At 44.6% G+C, this 22,610-nt stretch overlaps 1 protein-coding gene across 4 annotated transcripts; it reads right to left on the bottom strand.

Annotated features, from left to right (window-relative positions):
- Positions 1 to 6,634: 6,634 nt before the first annotated feature.
- Positions 6,635 to 16,677, bottom strand: TXNDC9 (thioredoxin domain containing 9). Of its 4 annotated transcripts, none has more exons than XM_073352340.2 (5): positions 16,578 to 16,677; positions 14,483 to 14,701; positions 12,022 to 12,140; positions 10,826 to 11,080; positions 6,635 to 8,483 (listed from the first exon to the last, which is right to left on the bottom strand). In XM_073352340.2, the coding sequence occupies exons 2-5, from the start codon at positions 14,681 to 14,683 to the stop codon at positions 8,366 to 8,368; spliced, it is 693 nt and encodes a 230-aa protein (XP_073208441.1). In that variant the 5' UTR covers positions 14,684 to 14,701; positions 16,578 to 16,677; the 3' UTR covers positions 6,635 to 8,365. The 4 variants fall into 4 exon arrangements, with proteins under 4 accessions (XP_073208441.1, XP_073208420.1, XP_073208451.1 ...); XM_073352319.2 differs by having other exon boundaries at positions 16,566 to 16,674; XM_073352350.2 differs by lacking the exon at positions 16,578 to 16,677 and adding an exon at positions 15,396 to 16,417.
- Positions 16,678 to 22,610: the final 5,933 nt, after the last annotated feature.

Genomic DNA, 22,610 nt, shown 5'->3' with positions numbered 1-22,610 from the left:
CAAGAAATATTGCATGGTACTCCCTGGGTGCTTCCATGGTTAATGAGAGTGGAAAACACAGTTACCCAGCTATGTGGTTTGTTACAGAGAGTCCAAAGAATATAACCCTCTGGTCTCCTGGAGCAAATGAACCCTCTTGGGAAAACAGGGCCCCACATTTAGGGTGTGATGTTACCATATGTAACCACAATGGTACTTCCATGGAAAATAATCCCCGAAGGTGTGATTGTTATGTACATATTACATTGGGTGTAAAATCCCCTTTGGGAAGCTGGCGGTATGATGAGTTAACCATTTTACAGAATGTAAGTCTACAGGTGATATGGATGCCAAGTTAGAAGAATCCAAATTTAAAGTAGCCACAGCCTAGAGCTGAGAATATTCCCCGATGAGCAAATATATGGGAGCCATTGTGGAAGCAGGTGCAGCCAGCACTTTTTAGCGTGTCCTTTCACTCTATTCTAGGGGTTGGATGCCCCAAGGCTTGGTGGGTGGACCAAATCCATCCTAATTGTAGTATGTACCTAAAAGGATTGAAACAACAATTCAATTGGTGGGTGAGGGGACACACCTGGAATCGTTGCTAGAAAGGGGATTGTGGGCAGCGGGGAACACGATGCTGGGTACATGGAATCTGGGGGACGAGTGGGTAACCAAACAATTAGTAAGCCAAAATGCGAGATTTCAACAACAAATTAATGAATTAATGTCACAGCAACTATCAGCAATTGCCACAGGGTGGAAGACAGCAGTAAAGGTAAACTTGCAGTTAACTCATTGGGCAGGGGACCTGGTGACATGGGTGGGGGATGGCTTCAGGAGATTAACATGGGGAGAAGTGTGTGTAGGTATTCATAATGCTCAGTTAATAATGGATATTATAAGAGATGCTTGGTCAGAACAATGGCCTCAGTATTAAATTGGGAGGCTAGCCCATATTTATCCACAATTGCAAAAACATACCCATCTACCTGGAAAATAACATCCCTGACTTGTGGGGACAGTTCTTGTGTAATTGTTACTATGATATCATGGGAAGAAAATGCAAATAAGGTGGTCCCCTTGAACCCTATGGGAGTAACTAGGGAAGAGGGAGCAAGTTGGGAGCCACTAGGGAAGGGGGAGCAAGTTGGGAGCCACTAGGAAATGGGGGGGGGGTGGAATGGGGTAAATTGGACTGTCATCACATTAAGCAGTAGTATATCTAGAGGAGGTATATGGATGTGCCCCTCTCCTATGACTATGGAGGAGCAGGATCAATGGCCTATTGCAAGAGGGGGGCATTTAAGGATAATGAATATGAAGTACGGTGTATTCTGTTGGGAATGTATGCAGTCCTGCAATATAACACCAGGTGGCAAAATCCTTCCAGTATATGACCAAATTATGAACTTCTATACACTGCCACCTGGACTATGGTGCACCAAAGGATCAGTGGACTTAAACAGTTGAACCAGCACCTACTACCCCATGCCATACCAAGTAGTTGAATTGGTTTGGACAATACCAGATTTCACTGCGGATATTCAATGGACCCACAGTATGGACAAGAGTACACAAAGATTACAAGAGCAACTTGCTGCAAGTGCCAACAGTTGGACACACTTACAATACACACTACGGGATGGTGCTGACAAAATTTTAACCCTATCAAAGGAGGCGAAGCAGTGTTTTTGGTGGTGGCCAAGCTGTTGGACCATACTGCAGTCGTCAGGACTAGTGGTGGTGTTGTGGATTATCATAGCAGCTGATGTTTTGTTAACTGTATTTGTGTTATGTTGCATATGGAAATGATCAAGGGAGGCACAACCTCCTAGAGAACAGCCACTAATTATAGCCTTTAAGTAATGTAGTAAGCCCTCTCCACCAGTGTACTAGACAATCCAGACCCAACCTTCTCGGACCCTCTGTAATGGGAAGTCTGTAACACTAATTGGAATAGGTGTGGTATGCCCTTTCAAGAGAAGGTGCAGGGCACAGTACTACACAAGGGGCAGTGGGACAGATGGAATATCGACACCTTCCACCTTGATGCCTGGCCCTATCAGGAAGTGTGTCGCCATATATCCTATGCTTTTCCAGGGATACCTGGGCAGGAGGATCCCAAAAGAAAAAAGGGGGAGGAATGTTAGGATATAGACATTCAGGTCTGTCTGTAAAGGCCTATACTTTAAGATTTAGGTATATGTTTATCATTTAGCTAATTCATAGAATCATAGAATATCAGAGTTGGAAGGGACCTCAGAAGGTCATCTAGTCCAACTCCCTGCTCAAAGCAGGACCAATCCCCAATTAAATCATCCCAGCCAGGGCTTTGTCAAGCCTGACCTTAAAAACTTCGAAGGAAGGAGATTCTACCACCTCCCTAGGTAACGCATTCCAGTGTTTCACCACCCTCCTAGTGAAAAAGTTTTTCCTAATATCCAACCTAAACCTCCCCCACTGCAACTTGAGACCATTACTCCTTGTCCTGTCCTCTTCTACCGCTGAGAATAGTCTAGATCCATCCTCTCTGGAACCACCTCTCAGGTAGTTGAAAGCAGCTATCAAATCCCCCCTCATTCTTCTCTTCTGCAGACTAAACAATCCCAGTTCCCTCAGCCTCTCCTCATAAGTCATGCGTTCCAGACCCCTAATCATTTTTGTTGCCCTTCGCTGGACTCTCTCCAATTTATCCACATCCTTCTTGTAGTGTGGGGCCCAAAACTGGACACAGTACTCCAGATGAGGCCTCACCAATGTCGAATAGAGGGGAACGATCACGTCCCTCGATCTGCTCGCTATGCCCCTACTTATACATCCCAAAATGCCATTGGCCTTCTTGGCAACAAGGGCACACTGCTGACTCATATCCAGCTTCTCGTCCACTGTCACCCCTCGGTCCTTTTCCGCAGAACTGCTGCCTAGCCATTCGGTCCCTAGTCTGTAGCGGTTCATTGGGTTCTTCTGTCCTAAGTGCAGGACCCTGCACTTATCCTTATTGAACCTCATCAGATTTCTTTTGGCCCAATCCTCCAATTTGTCTAGGTCCCTCTGTAGCCTATCCCTGCCCTCCAGCATATCTACCACTCCTCCTAGTTTAGTATCATCCGCAAATTTGCTGAGAGTGCAATCCACACCATCCTCCAGATCATTTATGAAGATATTGAATAAAACCGGCCCCAGGACCGACCCCTGGGGCACTCCACTTGACACCGGCTGCCAACTAGACATGGAGCCATTGATCACTACCTGTTGAGCCCGACAATCTAGCCAACTTTCTACCCACCTTATAGTGCATTCATCCAGCCCATACTTCTTTAACTTGCTGACAAGAATACTGTGGGAGACCGTGTCAAAAGCTTTGCTAAAGTCAAGAAACAATACATCCACTGCTTTCCCTTCATCCACAGAACCAGTAATCTCATCATAGAAGGTGATTAGATTAGTCAGGCATGACCTTCCCTTGGTGAATCCATGCTGACTGTTCCTGATCACTTTCCTCCCATGTAAGTGCTTCAGGATTGATTCTTTGAGGACCTGCTCCATGATTTTTCGGGGACTGAGGTGAGGCTGACTGGCCTGTAGTTCCCAGGATCCTCCTTCTTCCCTTTTTTAAAGATTGGCACTACATTAGCCTTTTTCCAGTCATCTGGGACTTCCCCCGTTTGCCACGAGTTTTCAAAGATAATGGCCAATGGCTCTGCAATCACAGCCGCCAATTCCTTTAGCACTCTCGGATGCAACTCGTCCGGCCCCATGGACTTGTGCACGTCCAGCTTTTCTAAATAGTCCCTAACCACCTCTTTCTCCACAGAGGGCTGGCCGTCTACTCCCCATGCTGTGATGCCCAGCGCAGCAGTCTGGGAGCTGACCTTGTTAGTGAAGACAGAGGCAAAAAAAGCATTGCGTACATTAGCTCTTTCCACATCCTCTGTCACTAGGTTGCCTCCCTCATTCAGTAAGGGGCCCACACTTTCCTTGGCTTTCTTCTTGTTGACAACATACCTGAAGAAACCCTTCTTGTTACTCTTGACATCTCTTGCTAGCTGCAGCTCCAGGTGCGATTTGACCCTCCTGATTTCATTCCTACATGCCCGAGCAATATTTTTATACTCTTCCCTGGTCATATGTCCAACCTTCCACTTCTTGTAAGCTTCTTTTTTATGTTTAAGATCTGCTAGGATTTCACCGTTAAGCCAAGCTGGTCGCCTGCCATATTTACTATTCTTTCGACTCATCGGGATGGTTCGTCCCTGTAACCTCAACAGGGATTCCTTGAAATACAGCCAGCTCTCCTGGACTCCTTTCCCCTTCATGTTAGTCCCCCAGAGGATCCTACCCATCCGTTCCCTGAGGGAGTCGAAGTCTGCTTTCCTGAAGTCCAGGGTCCATATCCTGCTGCTTACCTTTCTTCCCTGTGTCAGGATCCTGAACTCAACCAACTCATGGTCACTGCCTCCCAGATTCCCATCCACTTTTGCTTCCCCCACTAATTCTTCCCGGTTTGTGAGGAGCAGGTCAAGAAAAGCTCCCCCCCAGTTGGCTCCTCTAGCACTTGCACCAGGAAATTGTCCCCTATGCTTTCCAAAAACTTCCTGGATTGTCTATGCACCGCTGTATTGCTCTCCCAGCAGATATCAGGAAAATTAAAGTCACCCATGAGAACCAGGGCGTGCGATCTAGTAGCTTCTGCGAGTTGCCGGAAGAAAGCCTCATCCACCTCATCCCCCCGGTCCGGTGGTCTGTAGCAGACTCCCACCACTACATCACTCTTGTTGCTCACACTTCTAAACTTAATCCAGAGACACTCAGGTTTTTCTGCAGTTTCGTACCGGAGCTCTGAGCAGTCATACTGCTCCCTTACATACAGTGCTACTCCCCCACCTTTTCTGCCCTGCCTGTCCTTCCTGAACAGTTTATAACCATCCATGACAGTACTCCAGTCATGTGAGTTATCCCACCAAGTCTCTGTTATTCCAATCACATCATAATTCCTTGACATCACCAGGACCTCCAGTTCTCCCTGCTTGTTTCCAAGGCTTTGTGCATTCGTATATAAACACTTGAGATAACCTGCTGATCGCCCCTCATTCTCAGTATGAGGCAGGAGCCCTCCCCTCACTGATGTTCCTGCCTGTGCTTCCTCCCAGTATCCCTCTTTCCCACTTACCTCAGGGCTTTGGTCTCCTTCCCCTGGTGAACCTAGTTTAAAGCCCTCCTCACTAGGTTAGCCGCCTGCTCGCAGAGATGCTCTTCCCTCTCTTCGTAAGGTGGAGCCCATCTCTGCCCAGCACTCCTCCTTCATGGAACACCATCCTATGGTCAAAGAATCCAAAGCCTTCTCTCCGACACCACCTGCGTAGCCATTCGTTGACTTCCACGATTCGACGGTCCCTACCCAGGCCTTTTCCTTCCACGGGGAGGATGGACGAGAACACCACTTGCGCCTCAAACTCCTTTATCCTTCTTCCCAGAGCCACGTAGTCCGCTCAAGGTCATTCTTGGCAGTATCATTGGTGCCCACGTGGAGAAGCAGGAAGGGGTAGCGATCCGAGGGCTTGATGAGTCTTGGCAGTCTCTCTGTCACATCACGAATCTTAGCCCCTGGCAAGCAGCAGACTTCTCGGTTTTCCCGGTCAGGGCGGCAGATAGATGACTCAGTCCCCCAGAGGAGAGAGTCCCCGACCACCACCACCCGCCTCCTTCTCTTAGAAGTGGTGGTCGTGGAACCCCCAATCTCAGGACAGTGCATCTCATGCCTTCCAACCAGCGGAGTCTCCTTCTGCTTTCTTAGTTATAGAGGTATAAAAGACAGAATCAAAGGAATAAGCCCTCTAGCACCATTGTTTGAAACAGACCTTAAATTCCATGTTTACTCAGAGTACTTCTTTAAGGGGATGAAATCACATGCATCTTACAAAATGGGCTAGCCTACTTTTGGTTTTGTTTACCAATTTTAGTCTGTATTTTAAGAAGGAACATACAGGAAGCACAGTCCTGAAGGTGTACACCTAAAATACATAACTGCATATCAGATTCAAACTAATGTGCATATTGTAACGAGGCTATGATAGTCTGAAAGTGAGACAAACTGAATAAATAACCATAAATGCCAAGATTTCAACAATGGCAATAGTTTTACTTTTCCTAAGGCCTGTACAGAGGATATAGTGTTTGGGGTGATGGCTAATAGTTACATGTTTTCCCAGTCTGCTCAAAGCAAGCAGAACTCAGCATACAGATGTTTGATTATTGTTGTGGCATATGAAACGACTAGTGAACCATTACATTCATTCATCTATTTCAGCAAAACTGGATGTAAGAACAGGATGATTACTGCAACTATACTTTGAGATCACACCACAAAACACTGTGTACTGATATGAGATTTTAATGCATGGAAAAAGTGCCTGTTTTGGCACTTCTCTCCCCCCAACAGAGACATGAATATCTAGCACTTGCATTGGTCTGAAGTGGGTTTATTGTTATTGCAACAAGATAACTGTTCCCCTGCTGTTAAGCTGAAATTTTAACTAGCATCTGTTCTTAAGAAGTCAAGAAACTTAAAATGTGTGACTTGCTGACAGCTCTATGGGTAAAAAGCATTACAGTCATGCTAAACTACTTTTAGAAGGAACCACCACCATCAGCATCCGAATTCAAATAACTTTATTTCAATGTACATGAATTGAAACAAAATATAATTGAGATTTACAGACTTGAGAGAAATATATTGCTGGGCTGGCCCATTGGCAAGTCTTCTTCACTACTAAGCTGTGAGACTGATTAGATTTCCAGTCTTCACCTTGCTTGTTAGGCCAAAAAGGAGCTGAAAGTGCCATACGCTTATTCCCCAAGAGGACTGCATTGCTCTGCAATTAAGAACTAGTGTTTATAAAAACTGAAGAAGAAACCCATCCACTCTTCAGCTAGATAAACTGAACTCCATGCTAGCCTCAGAGCTTCAATGAGAGAGCGACCTCTTCTGAAAAAATACATCTATTACTAAAATCCTACTTCACTTGAGCTATTGTGGAAATTGCAGCTTTCGAGTATTAGGCTTCCACTGCAATTTTGTTTTAAAATTAGCTTACTTTGCACAGTCCACAATTTTGCAAACATTTGAGGTTTGCAACACATGCTTTTCCCCCCATTAATACATTAAATGATCTTCAGTTCTACAGTGTTTTCCAGAGTTAGCAGAGACAGCAAAGCAATCACTATTGATCTTGCCTAATTCTGTGGATGCTGAGTGTACAGTATCTCGGTATGGACAAGTCTTCACAAAGCAGACAGGGCACGAAGGAGACCACTGTAGCAGGGCGTTCTGCACTCACATTCAATGCCTGTCATATGTAAATGGCTAAAGTGATGACTTGATTTCTGCAGTTGTGTTAAGACTTTTAGTCTTCTGAATTTTATATTGTACTGGTTACTTTTTTTTTTTTTTTAAATGAATGTAATATAGGTGCAAAATTTGCAGGCATATATAATAATTGAGTGTTTATATTGTTCCAGCAAATAGGTCTACTCTGGCTTTTCCAAATTACCGCTATTAAAAAAGGTCCATTACTACTTTTCTGCAATTTTCCATGTCTTGTCTGTAACTCGACCGCAATTATTTGAAGATCATCTCGCGATTCAGATAAGGCCTTACCTATTACTGAAGAGCAACAGTGCAATAAAATATAATGTACTGCCTCAAATCTAAAAACAAACATTGTCCCTTCTGATGTTCTTATCCTGCCTAATCTCTTGTACAAGCATCTGCTCTAAAATTCACAACCACAGAATTTATATTACATAACCCTGCAAGCAAGGGTGTTTTCAGTACACTTGTTGTGTGCTATTACATGCTGGCTCAGCTGCAACATGCGGTGTACGTACTTGGTAAATGGGAATTTCTTTTGACAGTCGACTTGAAAATTTACAAACGCTAAGACTGTTTTACAATTTATAGTCCAATGTAGTTAAGTTAGTCAATGCTACACTAGGGCACTATAAGATAAAGCAATGCTTTAAGATGCACTATTCCAGTAACAGTTATTTGCAATTCTTGCCTCTTTAAGTTTCCTTTATTGAAAATATGATAAATGGTATAAAATACGGAGATGTAGATTATGGAAATGTTTTGAAATAACAGATTAAATTTATGGTCAGTTCCCAGATGATATCTGGTTCAAAGGGGCTCAGATTTTCAACCTACTTCCAAAGACAAACAAATAGTTGGAATTTCTTCGAATGTGAATCAGTTTATAAAATCGTACAGAAAAATGGAGTACTATGTGCAAACATACTGAAATCAACAGACTTTATAAAAACGTTCCTAGAAATGTACCAAGCTTAAACAAAAAATGATATACAAAGATTTATAGCTGAGCTTTTAGTCATCATCAGAATCTGAATCATATTTTTTTCCTCTGATGGTTCTCTTGTCCAGCTTTGTGACACTGGTTCCAAATTTCTTTTGGCTCTGAAAAGGTGGGTCCATCAAGTTTCCACTAGAAAGAAATAAAATTTTGCTGTTTAAAGTGAAAAGGTAAAAAAAAATATTGACACCAGCACAGACCAGGAGAAGCTGTTAGTTCGACAAATCTGTTTAAAGAAAAAGGGGTTGGGATCAATAGTGGGTAGGAGGAGCATGTTCTTTCTATACCCTTAATCTCCCCTTCCACACTAAATCCAGAGATTGACAGAGAAAGTAAGACTAAGACAGCAAGGTTGTACTATCTTGCTTATGCAGCTGCCTCCTCTAAAGCAAGGTTCTTGAAGAGAACTAGTCGGGAGCCCAGAGAGCAGGACATAGGAGACTAGGATTCCAGAGTAGTGTAGACGTACAGAGCCTCCACACTAGGGATGGGCAAACTTTTTGGCCCGAGGGCCACATCAGGGTTGCAAAACTGTATGGAGGGCCGGGTAGAAAAGGCTGTACTGCCCCGAACAGCCTGGCCCTGCCACCTATCCGACCCCTCCCACTTCCCGCCCCCGACTGCCCACCTCAGAACCCCCGACCCATCCAACCCACCCTGCTCCTTGTCCCCCGAACGCCCCCTCCCGAGACCCCCCCGCCCCAACTGCTCCCCCAGAACCCCACCCCCTATCCAACCTCCACCCCCCAACTGCCCTGAAACCTATCTACACCCCCACCCCCTCACAGCCCCCCCCGGGACTTCCACGCCTATCCAACCCCCTCTGCTCCCCATCCCCTGACCACCCCCACCCCCCCAGAACCTCCGTCCCCTCTTCTCTGACTGCCCTCCGGGACCCCCTGCCCCTTAACCAACCCCCGCCCCCCTTACCATGCTGCTCAGAGCAGCATGTCTGGCAGCCGTGCCGCTTGGCTGGAGCCAGACACACTGCCCTGCAGGAGCGCACAGCCCCACTGCCCAGAGTGCTGCCCGCGTGGCAGCGTAGCTGTGGGGGAGGAGGGACAGTGGGGGAGCAGCCAGGGGCTAGCCTCCCTGGCTGGGAGCTCAAGGGCTGGGCAGGACGGTCCCCGGGGCCGGATGTGGCTCATGGGCCGTAGTTTGCCCACCTCTGCTCCATGCAGATGGCTGTAGCCTACAGTGTACCCCTAGTTATCTGCAGGGTTTGCGGCTCATTTTACAGAGGGAGGGCTAATAGACCTAGATGGGAGAAACTCTGTAAGGAGAACCTAATACAGGTTTCCTCCCACCTCATCCCCTCCTCCAAGTTTTACCACATGAGGAATGGGCCAGCCCATCAATATTTACTAGATTCAAGACCCTATACCATTCACAGAATAGGTTTTCCCATATAAGTTACAATCCAGCAAGTCCACTTGTTCCTCATTTGTTGGATCCTACTAGTATATTCTCTTTGGCCAACCCCTCTCTGCTTGCTTGCTACTGGTGTGGAAGAAAGGGAAAAGGAAAGAGGAAGCGGACGTTCCCCCAGACACTCTTACAGATTAACGAAGTGCCCAGATGAAAACAGAGTTCTATAAAGGCACTGAAAAAATGCAATACTTAGACTAGGAGTGTGTTAACTATCGCTTAGCTCCCATGAGACTACAATATACTGTTCTCATTCTACTTTAAGAAAGAAGCACCCCGTTTGGAATGAAAATACATTCTACAATTTGGAGATTTAACATTCAAATAAAAGCAGATGAGTTTAATGGAAAACCTTCCCTATTTTTAATAACTTGGCTTTAAAAAAGTAAAGAATATTAAAAGCAAAAGAAGGTACGTTATCAAGGTTTACCTTTTAACCACATAAATCAGTAAATTCAGATTGCAGATCCCACAATATCCAAACTCTATCCCTGGTTTTTACTATCCATGTTTTTCCATTAATGATCACAAGACACAAGGCTGTGTGACAGTTCTTTGCAAATGCAACATAATAGAAATCATTTGCACTTTTTTCAGTAAGAGACTTTTTAAAGTCAAATTGTATTTAAACTACATTTTGCTATCACCTTGGACAGGCACATGCCCCATACCCAGATGAACAGTGCAAATGTGAAGATATCCTGTAAAGACTGAATTAGTTTGGGAGGAAAGACTGGGCCTTCAGCTGACCCATGAAGAAGCAGCTGTAAAGAGAGTGGGTGGGAACCGGTTATCTTAAAGCCCAAAGACCAGAGCTTTGTTTTCACTACTCTTGAGTAAAAAAAAAAAGTTTTCCCAATACTTTCTCAAGAGGCACTTCCCTTGGTTTTCCTTGCCAAAAGTTTATTGCTGTAACAGCTGGATTATTAGCTCACTTTGGTCTTGGGCACACTAAACAACAAGATCAACAGAACCTTTATGCAAAAAAATGAATCTGTAAATATAACCCTCACACATTAACTTTAAAAACCAAATATATTAATTACCTGTAATTAATTATGTCTGAACAGCCTAATCTCCATTCTAAGGTTTCTGTGGTGAAGTCATCCGTATTACCAAGATCAGTAAAGCCAACAATAAAATCTTGCGTTTTTCCATCTTTTACTAGTGCTAGAGTGGGAATTACTTTGATGCCTAATCTCTCACACAGGAATGGAGATTTTTCAGCATTTAATTTTAGGAATTTTGTTTCAATGTGTTTTTTTGAAAGTGCTGCCAAATGCTTGTCTAATATCATGCATCTGTGAAAAAAAAATTCAAATACTCATGAGTTAGGTATCACAAAGGCCATAAATCATTTAAGTCTACTTCAGTGCTGAATTCTTGATTATTAAGGTCATAGTTGAAGAATCAACATTACAGACATAACTTGTTACTTTTGGTTTTACATTAAGGGAAAAATATTCAAGAACTTCAACTTACATTATCTGGATTTCAAGATTATCAAAATAATTGATTTGAGTTACTTTGACATTGTGGTGGTGGAACTTTGGATAACACATTCCTTCCTTGAAGCCTCTGGCTACTAGCAGTTCATAGGGAACGCTCTCATCTTTCATGAGGGTGTGTTCTTGCTCACACTGAAGTATTTGGGAATTTTGCTATTGAACTTCAGCAGGAACAAGATCAGGCCCACGTTTTTAAGAAGCAATTTAGTGAGATTTGTTCAGTGATTAACAATCAACACCAAATTTTTTCCTCTGCTACCAAGTTTTCCAATGACCCTTTTCTAGGAATAAACCCATTATTTCAAAATGAATTTTATAGAAATAAAACAGAAACGTCCCCTTACTCTAGTCTGTTTCCCAGCATAGCTGCTCAGCTCAATATTAATGAACCTCCTGCCTCAAAGCTAAGCAACTACGATGATGTGAAGCAAAATGCTCTCCTAGAAATCCTGTCCACAGACTGTAGTGAATATTTTCAGGTATCAGTTTATCAAGCTGGTCAACATAATCAGATGGTGTTCTAAAACAAGTCCCATGTTAAGAGTTTAGGATGCTTATTTAGTCTTAGTAGAAACATGACTGATTGCAGGCCCCCCAGCTCAGTGAGATTTGACAGACCTGTTGATTTTAAAACCTCTACATTCAGTTCCACTTGCTGCTTTTGGAATAGTTTATTTACTTTTACACATTCTTAGCATCACAAGAGTCTCTTTAAAATAAGGTATTTACTGTACCTGAAGGTTGTATCTTTATAGAAATGGCAAACCACATTTTTACTCTCTTTGACTTCTCGGAAAAAGTCTCTCTCACTTGGGATTTCTCTATATTCTCCATGTCCTTTTGAGAGCCATTCCTATGATCAGAAAGTAAAAAGTTAGTACAGTGTTTCTTAATTGTATTTAATCTATTCTGAGAACAATATTAGTTTTAGAGAAATCCCTAACATGACATGTTATAAAAATGTTTATATTAAATAAAAAAGACTGCCATCTGAAAGCTTAAATAAAAGATGAGAATCCTTAAAAAAAGAGGGGAAGGGCCAGAAGGGTTTTACTGGGAAACAGTTGGAAGTCAAACTATAGCAGCTAGACAGGAAAAGAAACTACTTTTCCCTCTTCTCCCCCTGCACAATGGATGAAAAACCACTGGTCTGGACATGGCTGCTGGGTTAACCTGCCCAAATATTTTTTTGTGGGGTAGAAGAGGAGAAGTTATCACTGCTTTGGTGAGAGCTGTAGTCCTTGTACAGAATACGATACACTTCCATAGTATAACCTCCTACAAAGAGATTAAAGCACCAGTATTCAAGAGAGGATATAAACCCCGAAATTCTTTCAATAATTTTGGGAGCCTCAAAATTGCAATACTGACTGCCCTCTTCTTAAAGTAATTGTATACTGAAAAAAAACAATCAAAGCATGGCACCTATAATCATTAAACAAAAAATATCACTGAAAGCATGACACAGTACACTTTAAAACTGATTTACTTTCAGTTGTCCCTATATAGAAAATGCAGATCAATACATTTGTAAAACTTGTGAAATATGCATTAGCATCTCAACATTATAAAGGTCACCAGAGGTGGCTTTACAACAGATACATTAAGTATTTAGATAATCTTTAAAATGCCAATTGTATACAAACGAAAAGTTCCTCAACATCTAGTTTCAGTCCAAATACCCCAACATAAGCCAGTTTTCCAGAACAACATGCACGCAATTATACACACAAAAATGCATGCTTGTTTACACTTACTGAATACAGAGTTACAATTTCACAAGGGAAAAGTTATAATTGGACGTGCAGTTGCAGTAATTGCATGATTAGGTGTGCAGATGTGTGCCTGCAATTTTGAAAGTGTAGTCCTTTATAATAAAAATTACTTTGCACTGAATGGAGAAGGATGGAGTAAGCTAGATATTTACAAGCAGTACTTGCTTTTCCAAAGCTAAATCTCAAGTTGCCTATTTTTTAAAGTTAAAACAAAGCAATTTTAACAAGATACCAGTGCAAAAAAAGCATGTTACCCTAGGAAGGAGTGAACTGAATTAAAAAGATGTCATGAATATCCTGAATGTCGTCCATGCTCATGGTGCCTAGTATAGACTAATTATTTTGATTTTATTTAATCAATACAAAGAAGAAGACAGAGTCAACAACAAACTAAACTGTTCAAGGAAAATCAGCAACAGAGAGAGAGATGTTACGTTATCAAAAAATATGTTCAGGTCTACCTTGAGTCAGAACTATTAAGATTCCATATCCCTCAGCATTCCAGCCTAACAATGACAGATATCCAGCTGCATCTACATCTCAAAACCTGATATTGGCCACTACCGTTCCCTTCACAACCGGAATGCCCTCTTTCCACCTCAGATCACTGCCCAGTTTCATAATTTTTGAGGCTTGACTGTACTAGGTAGGGAAACCCAAAGGACTTCCCTATTTGCAGCTCAAGTTCCACACCAGTTGTTAAGAAAACCCAAACTATGTTGTAAAAGATTTTTGGGAAACATCAAGATCAGTAGCTTAATGAGATGGTTGCAACAGCAAGGTAGGATCATTTTCTGCCCATGCAAAAAGTCATGAGCAAATAAGTTTTCTTCATATACATCCCAAAGTCTTACTGGATTGTGAGAAGCCCCTTTGCAGAAGCAGGATAGGTGACCAGCCCTCTAAAGAGCTGGGAGAGGACATGCACCATTCCTTTTGTAAAATGCCTCAAAAAACAGGGAGGGAGGGACTTGCATACTACCACAAGAAGACTTCAGATGTTTAGAAGTTTGGAGGAAGGGGATCCCTAAGGCCTGTTGGCATGTGTGCATTACTGGTGTTTTCAGTCAGTAATATCTGAGGTCTCAATCACCTGAATATTAACAATCAAATCCAAATATCAGTTTATTCGCTTACCCTTCTCTTAATCCAGAATTTTTTTTAAAAATACACGTATGTATAATTTTGATATAACCAAACTGTTCTAAATCAAGGCCTAAAAATTCAAGTGTGTTAGACCTGTTGTATTCTATGATTCTATGCCAAATTTCAGCCCACACAGCAAGTGTACTGTTATTCAACACCCACCCACCCCTCAGATTTTCTATCAAACACCAACAGAATCAACTATGGCGGTCTTTGCTATAGTGCATAAAGCATTCTTTGACGTTCAGAATCTAAAATGCTGCCAGAAAATTACTTGTTTCTGCTGCTGGGATTTCTTTAGTGCTTCAAGCCTCCTTTCTTTAAGGCGTTCCAATTCATCTTCATCCATCTGGTCCAATTTCTGAATCTCAGCATCCAGCTGTTCTTCTACTACTTTAGTAGTCTGAAGCATTTGATTTTCCAGAACTTTTGAAAACATTTCAACAGAAGTATCAGCAGCCATTCTTCTGGACATTCAGTACACTCCTTATAGCTGCAAAATACAATACATGAAAGTAGAGATGAATATCATAAAACAATACTTATTTTAAGCCTTTAGTTCATATCCTGATCAGGCCAGTCTCTTATCCATAGCGTGCTGTGTAGCAAAACTGGGGGTGGAGAAAAGAGAGACAGTGCCTATCCCATTAGGAACTAATATGCAGACAGCTGTTTTCTTCATGGGGATTTACAACTCTGTAGACAATACTTACACCGTACACACACAAGAACAAAGATTCCAGTCATATCCTGTTCTCTGACTCCCTAGGCCAGCTGCTAAAATAGCACATTCAGCTTGGAGAGGGAAGCCCAGGTTCACAAAGGGCACGTCAGTGTGAGTTTTAGGCATCACTGTGATCCACAACACCTCATTTCCGCCTAACTCTGCAGGTACCTAAACTCACTCAGTGACTAAGTTTTCAGGGTGGAAATTCCCTACATATGTTTCTGCCTGTCGCCATGTGCACTGCTGTCTCCCTGTAGGTGTCTGGCTACCTACCTATCTCATGCCTAAGGCCTAGCTGGATCCACAAACCAGGGGAGATAGGCAGAGGAGAACCTATCTCACCCATAGGTCCTGAACTGGTAAGCATGTGCAGAGGCTGCCTAATGCCACAAAACAGCCCGGGGAAGAGTGGGAGGTGGATCTCCCTCATGATCTTTAGCAGAGTGGATAGGATACTCACCCAGGATGTGAGAGAGCCCTTGTTCAAGTCTCCCCTCTGCCCTATGAGAAGAGATCTGAACAGGCATCTGCCACCTGTCATGTGAGTGACAAACTGACTGCTCTGGGCAGAAGCATAGGCTCAATCTTTCTCTGAGGAGATCCTCCTTGTGTTGAATTTCAGACACACATCATATCAGGAATAAGGAGGAAAAAGAGCTGCAGGAACTCACTAAGTTTCCCACATAATGCTCCATATTTACTTTACTTCTAGTTATGTAGTGCTGTGTGGTGGTTTTGTAACAGGCTTACACAGCAGGGCGAGAACAAGACCATTCAGCTCAGGACCTGAACAGCCTGCAAGCCAGTAGCCACCTATTCGTGCTACAAAATAAGCTGGCTGCCTTACGTCCCATACAGCTTGATTCCACCTAGCAAAATGAAGTGAAACTGCTTTTCCGAAACACTCTGCCCATGTGGGCCGAGAGCAGGTTCCAAAACGAGCATCAGCAGCTCCACTTCCCACCAGAGGAGGTGACAAGGTGGGTGCCTGACGGGTGGCAATTTTGCAACAGAAAAGCTTTAGAAACAGACTCCAATGAGAAACTGCTGAGCTTGAATTAATATGCAAACTAGATACCATTAACTGAATGGGGTTTGAATGGAGCCTGGGAGTAGCTGGGTCATTACACACATCGTATCGAATAAATTTGTTAGCCTCTAAGGTGCCACAAGTCCTCCTGTTCTTTAAACGTGTGACAGGCACGCCCCCTCCAGCTGCTACCCCTCACAACTCCGGCCTATTGCGGCGCGGGGCTGGGGGAGAGGGGGCACCAGCACAGCCTGGCTGTAGGGCGACAGGGCCCCGAGCCAGGCAGAGGCACGGCTGAGTCTGCCCCGGCCAGGTGCCACACCCGGGGTCAAGGGATGCAGCAGCTAAACTCGACGTATTACGCATGCGCGGCTCGCGCCAGCTGCAACAGCTACATTCACCGGCTCCAACCCTCCCCGCCCCAGGCAAACGGCCGGTGTCAATCCCAGGCCCCCCCGCCCCCCCCGAAAGGAGCCCGCAGCCGGGTCCCTGGGTCGGCAAGGGAAACGCTGCCGGACAGGACGGGCCGCTCGCAGTCCCCGCGCCGCAAGACTGGCGGCGGCGGCGGCGCCCGCTCCCCTCGTCCGCGCGTCTCGCTACCCCAGCTCGTGCCTGGCGGCTCCGATGGTCCTCGAGCCGCCTCACACTAGGGAGGATGGTGGTGAGGGGAGAGGCCGCAGTGCGCACGCGCCTTCACGCCAGCGCGACAGCCGCCTACGGAGAGGGCGCGAGACAAGGGCGCAGGAGGGACCCGCCGGCGCTGAGCGAGGCGCTCACTGCTGCCCCCGGCGCCCCCTCTGGCTGGAGGGCGAACAGCGGCAACAGGCGACACCCTCCGCTCTCATTGCCAGGCCAGCCCCAGACTCCTCCCTTTATTGCCCCCGCCTTACTGCCCAGCCCTAGGCTCGCCCCCTCACTGCACCCTGCTGCCAGGGCCAGAGGTGGAAATTTCCCACCCACTCCCTCCTCGGGCACAGGGGTGGGCGCTGTACACAGCAGAAAACAAGGCATGCTCTGATTCACTGGTGTCACCCAGTGGTTAGAGCACAGAACAGGGAGTCAGACTATGGGATTCACAGTCCTGCCACTGAACTGCTACCTGCCGTGGGCAAATCGTTTCCCCTCACTGCCCCTCACCTCCCCCCTCTGTAAAACAGGCACAACAGCGGCATCCTACGTCCCCGGGGTATTGAGAGAATTCATGTTTATAAAGCACTTTGAGATTACTGGGCAGCCAAGGAGAATTTCTCGTCTTCACCCTCACGAGACATACGCAGGTGCAGAGCAGAACAGTGCGCCATGCGATGCCTGTTGCAGACTGCCGGCCTGCTGTCTGTGGGCGCTGTGGGGTTCTGCTCTATTCCTTCAGGGTGGGGCTGGGGCTGGGGAGCCTCCCTGAGGAACAGGGCAGGAGCTCCCATCTGGTCTGGGGGATGAGTGTGCAGCACTGGGTGTGCAAGGACTGCAGTTAGAGCAGGTTCCGCGTAGCTGGGTGATGCATCTGCCCATGGCCTCTTTCTGTGGGAGGGTGGGAGTGCGGCTCTGTGGCCTTGGGCTTCTGGTGTCAGGAGGAGCCGTTCCTGGCTCTCCAGGCTGTTCATTAGGCCTGTGTTGTAATGAGGGCGTCTCTTGACATCAGACATGGGGCAAGTCTTTCCTCAGGCATCATGTATGACGCCTAGGCAAAAACCTTTGAGACAATAAGGGTCACACTAGGCTGTTTCTAAAATCCTGGGGGGAATTGGGGCAGCATGGTAAGTGATGCTTTCAGGTGAGCAGAGTAGTCACAACAGATCATCGCTTCTACCACATGACTTCAGTACGTCACTGACTATTCTAAAATCAAGATGGGATGTTTTTCTAAATGTGAAGGAACAAGTTATATAAAAGGCATATATAGTAATTTCTCTATTTTGTCATCTAGATTTTTTTTATCCTGTTTTGGAAATGTTAAACGTGTAGCATTCAGGCATTTTTTACAACTTCCTGTTGTGTGATCCTTCCAATAGACCATCATTTTACTGCTATATCGCACTTATCTATAGACAGACATTGTCCCATTATGGTGGCCAGGAGTAGGCTGATTGGGAATTGTGAACCTTATCACTATAACCTACCCATTCGTTAGTGTCTGTCTGTTGTATTTTTGTGACTCCAAATGCTACATTCTGAAACAATCCTTTCATTCTTTTCTTTAACCACAGTGGTAATATTTTTGACACAGGGTAATGATAGTAATGGCTAGGGCAACCAGAAGGAGTGGTGTCTGTAATCCTTAAATACTGACACTATATAATAAGATTCCAGGAATGTCACACTGTGGGAGTCACTCTGAAGCTTATTATGTCTGTACAGTCAGTGTTAAGTGACAGAAGCAGCTACAAGCATGTTGAGCTCTGTCTTTGTTCAGAATACCACCAGAATGAATCATCACTGGGTTTCACAGTTTGTTACTATCCAGTTTTTAAGTTCTCAGCCATTTTGACTTAATGAATTATACCTGTGTGGTGTACAGCTACAGTCAATTAGTCATGTATATGTCATGCCAAGAGTCCTAGGCTGTTCCAATGTCAGAGGTAACTCAACCAATGACCACCCTTATTCTATAGCTAATTTGCAGGCAACAATTTTATAGGTTATGTAAGGGATAAGGTACAATGATGGATTACTTGGCCCAACTGTCACACCCAGGTGCCCAACTGCCACACTGCAGCACGCACCCCTCATTCACCACCTGCACAAATCTATGCTACTCTCCTAGCATAACCACACAGACACAAATCAGCACAGCCACTCACACAACACAGCCACTGTATATAATAACCCCAAACACACACAGGCCTTCACAGCAGCACACCCCTCATTTACCACCTTCACAATTCAATGCAGAATCCCCCAACACAAACCCCACAGACATAAGTGAACACAACCAGAACACATCATAACCCCAGACATCACTCTGAAGCCTAGAATATCTGTTGTGTGTGAAGAGTGAAGCAATGGAAAGAACTACAAGTATGGTTGAGAACTTTTTTTGTTCAGCATATCAGCAGGTTCAATCATCATTGGGATTTGTGGTGTCTTACCATCCAACTTTTAAATTCTCAGCCATTTTACCTTATTTACACACTTGACAAATTACACCTGTGTGCCAGCAGAGGCTTTCAGCTACTAGTTACTGTTTAAAAGTGGGTGCTACTAATAAGAGCATCAGAGTTTGATTTAAATTCTGGTATCATCTAGGATTTACATTCTTTTACATTTCTGTGTAATGAAGAAAAGGCTTGATCAATCCTACTAGCGTGTTTGTCATTTGATTGGTGTTACTGGTGTAACCCTTCTGCCCGTCAGAGTTGGCAGCAACAAGGGCCGGGTTCAATATCTAGGGGTTCCATTCCAATAACACAATGCAAACCGGCTCGAGCCCCCACCCAGTGACCTGGGACAAATATATACCACCCCCGCTGGGCGCCTCCAAGAGGCAATACTTCCCCTCTCGCAAGCACATAGTTTGAGTGTAGCAAAAGTCTTTTAATAACAGAGAGAAACAATGTGGCATTATGTTGGGGAAACACCACCAACCGGATTCATAACACAACCCATGAGCAAAAACAACCCCACCCCAGGCAAATTGGGGCATGCCCTTTTCCCTTTGGTTCTTGAGTCCAGCAACCCCAAAAGTCCAATGCCCCAAAAGTCTCTGTCCCTGGTCAGGGCAGCCCCAGAGTTCGAAAGTTTATCGGCGGAGCTTTACCTCCCAACCTGGGTGGAAATGGGACGGGGGTAAGAGGCACCTTACGTGATCTGAAGCTGACCGCCCCATAGCGGCGCTCCGCTCCGCCAGCCGCCCCACAAAACTCCTTCGCGCAGCTGCACTCCGCTCCACCAGCCGCCCCACGAACTCCTTCGCTCAGCTGCGCTCCGCCAGCCGCCCCACGAACTCCTTCGCTCAGCTCCACGGCCCACAAGCAGCTCCTGCCATCCACACACTGCTCCGTGTCGAACTGCTTCGCCAGCCGTCCCGCAAACTGCTCCACAATATATCTTCAGGCTCCCCCACTACTTAACACAACACTCAGTGATTTCAGCGCTTAGGTGAATTCAGCTTATAATAGGGGAGCCCCAGTGCTGGTGCACTGTCAGCCCAAAGTGAGCTCAGCAGCCTATAACTAGACTTCTAATGAAATCAAAATTAGCTCTGATATTCCACAGTGGAGAGAGGAGGAAGTGCAATTAGCATGTAAGGCCCTCACCAAGGGGCCCATGCCACCAAGTATTAATACTTGTCCCCAGCCTCTCTCCATTCACACATTTTTGGAACCCATGACCCTTGCCTAGCGAGTGCTACTTAGATGATGGTGAATCCCTCCATCGTAACAAAAGGCCACGTACAGTTCCAAGCACAGTTCCCATAATCAGGGTAATAACAATTTATTCTTCCTGCCCCAATAACAGAGACACTGGGGATCCCACAGCAGCCAAAGTGACCATTTGGGCAGCTATGGTCTCATTCTAGGCGTGGTGGGTGTGCCTATGCAAATGAGATCGGCCCCTGAAGTTCTTTTCCACAACTTGCCACACCTCACCACCAGATGTCAGGGTGGAGCTCATCCTGACACTGCTTACACTGGGTATGCAAGTAAATGCTGCCAGAACCACAGGCCTTTTTCCTATACTTTTGCCAAGAAATTTTCTTGATAACCTTTGTCTTTTCCTTCTTTAAACCCTCCCTAATTCCTTGAATGAAGCTAACATAGAGTGGAACCTACAAACGTTTTCCAAAAGTTGAGCAATATTCCAGCAGTTCCACAGTGCGCTTGTACTGCCTACACTGATCAAACTTCCTGATTTACTATGGTATTGTAAGCAGTTTTAGTATCATAGGCCAGCTGGCAGGCAAACCTACCTTTTTTCCCCATCGGTTGGTGCAGCCGTTTCTGTTTATCTCTTCAAAGGTGAGCTGTGGGTCAGCTGCCTTTGTGTTGATCCCTAGCACAGTTTCTTCCCTCTGAATTATGCCTTATCTGACATGCAATGTAGTCTGGGGCCAAATTACACAATATTGGAATTTGGGCTCTGTTATATACAACTTAACTGCAAGGTAACCTTGTATATTCAGAGATTCCATTGCAAAGGAAAGGACAGAGATGCAGTACAAGGGGAAAGAAGAATTGAGGGTATGGAGGATGAGGTGAAGATCCAGCAAATGTGTCCAGTAACAAATGCCTCAAATCAGATTGTTCAGATAGCACCCACCTTCTCCTGTACCTTCCTAAGGGTGTCTCCCCTGAAAGCACTTTCATGTGCCAAACCCTCCCATTGACAAGTGCTTCCAACCTAAACTCCCCACATTTCCCAAGCTTCCATAACCACCCTGCACAATCCAGGATAAAGCCTCTGTACATGGTTCCTCAGTCCCAGGTATTAAAATGCCCCTCCACTGTCTTTCCTTTTGATAACAATGTGCTTTCTTTTATTCTTGAAACATCTTCTCTTTTGTTTTACACTATGTGATATTTCTTTATATTCTGCTTTAAAGGATCACCGGCAACTTAAAAATAGTATTTTTTTTTTAAATCTAAGATTACTATAAATAAAAGATTGTTGGGGGGAAATTTTTCAGTTTACTCTGTGCATTTATCGCCACCTTGCATAGAGCGAGTTTCAGTCTTTACTCTGCATGTACAGAACCGTCTGTTATACTATGATCCTGCAATGAGCTCTGTGGGGTTGACCCTTGCACTGCTGCAAAGCCCTACTGGAATCATTAGAGCCCTGTGTGGACATGGGGTTGCTTGCATAGAGTACATTGCAAAATAGGGGCTTTAGTTATTCAGTTTCTGCTGGTGTTTGAGTTGTTCACAGAGCAGAAAGGGAGATTTTTTTTTTTTGTAATTTTAGAAAACATGATTGTAATACCACAAAAATTGACAGGAAACCTTGGGGACAGGCATAGCACCTGAAACTATTTGTAATACTTATTTTTTCATTGTCTGATCATCTGGTTGACTATCCTTTTAAAACGTGCTTCTCTCCAAAAACTTTTCAGTGATGATTCAAAAACACCCCCAAAACCTCTCTCAAATGTATGATAAATGTCTGCTCTGTGTGTTCTGTGTTGGATTTAGAGAAGAAGCTTTATGGTCTGTGTCTTCTTCATTGTTTATATTGGCCCTGCACACACTGTAGGTACCTAAGAAGAAGATTTGGCACTTGCTGTTGGCTGTCCAGTAATCTCAAAGTGCTTTACAAATATGAATTCTTTCAATATCCCTGGGATGTAGGATGCTGCTGTTGTGCTCGTTTTACAGAGGGGGAGGTGAGGTGCAGTGAGGGAAAACAATTTACCCAAGTCAGGTGGCAGGTCTGTGAATCCCATAGTCTGACCTTGTTCTGTTCACTGGGCCACACCAGTGAATTAGAACGAGGACTACTTGTGGCACCTTAGAGACTAACACATTTATTTGAGCATAAGCTTTCGTGGGCTAAAACCCACTTCATCGGATGCATGCAGTGGAAAATACAGTAGGAAGATATATATATATACACACAGAAAACATGAAAAAATGGATGTTGCCATACACACTATAATGAGAGTGATCAATTAAGGTGAGCTATTATCAGTAGGAGAAAAAAAACTTTTGT

This window comes from Lepidochelys kempii, chromosome 1 (assembly GCF_965140285.1).
Source record: "Lepidochelys kempii isolate rLepKem1 chromosome 1, rLepKem1.hap1, whole genome shotgun sequence".
Classification (NCBI taxonomy): Eukaryota; Metazoa; Chordata; order Testudines; family Cheloniidae; genus Lepidochelys; species Lepidochelys kempii.
The sequence above is the reverse complement of the archived record's forward strand: the minus strand, read 5'-3'. Positions and strand labels throughout refer to the sequence as shown.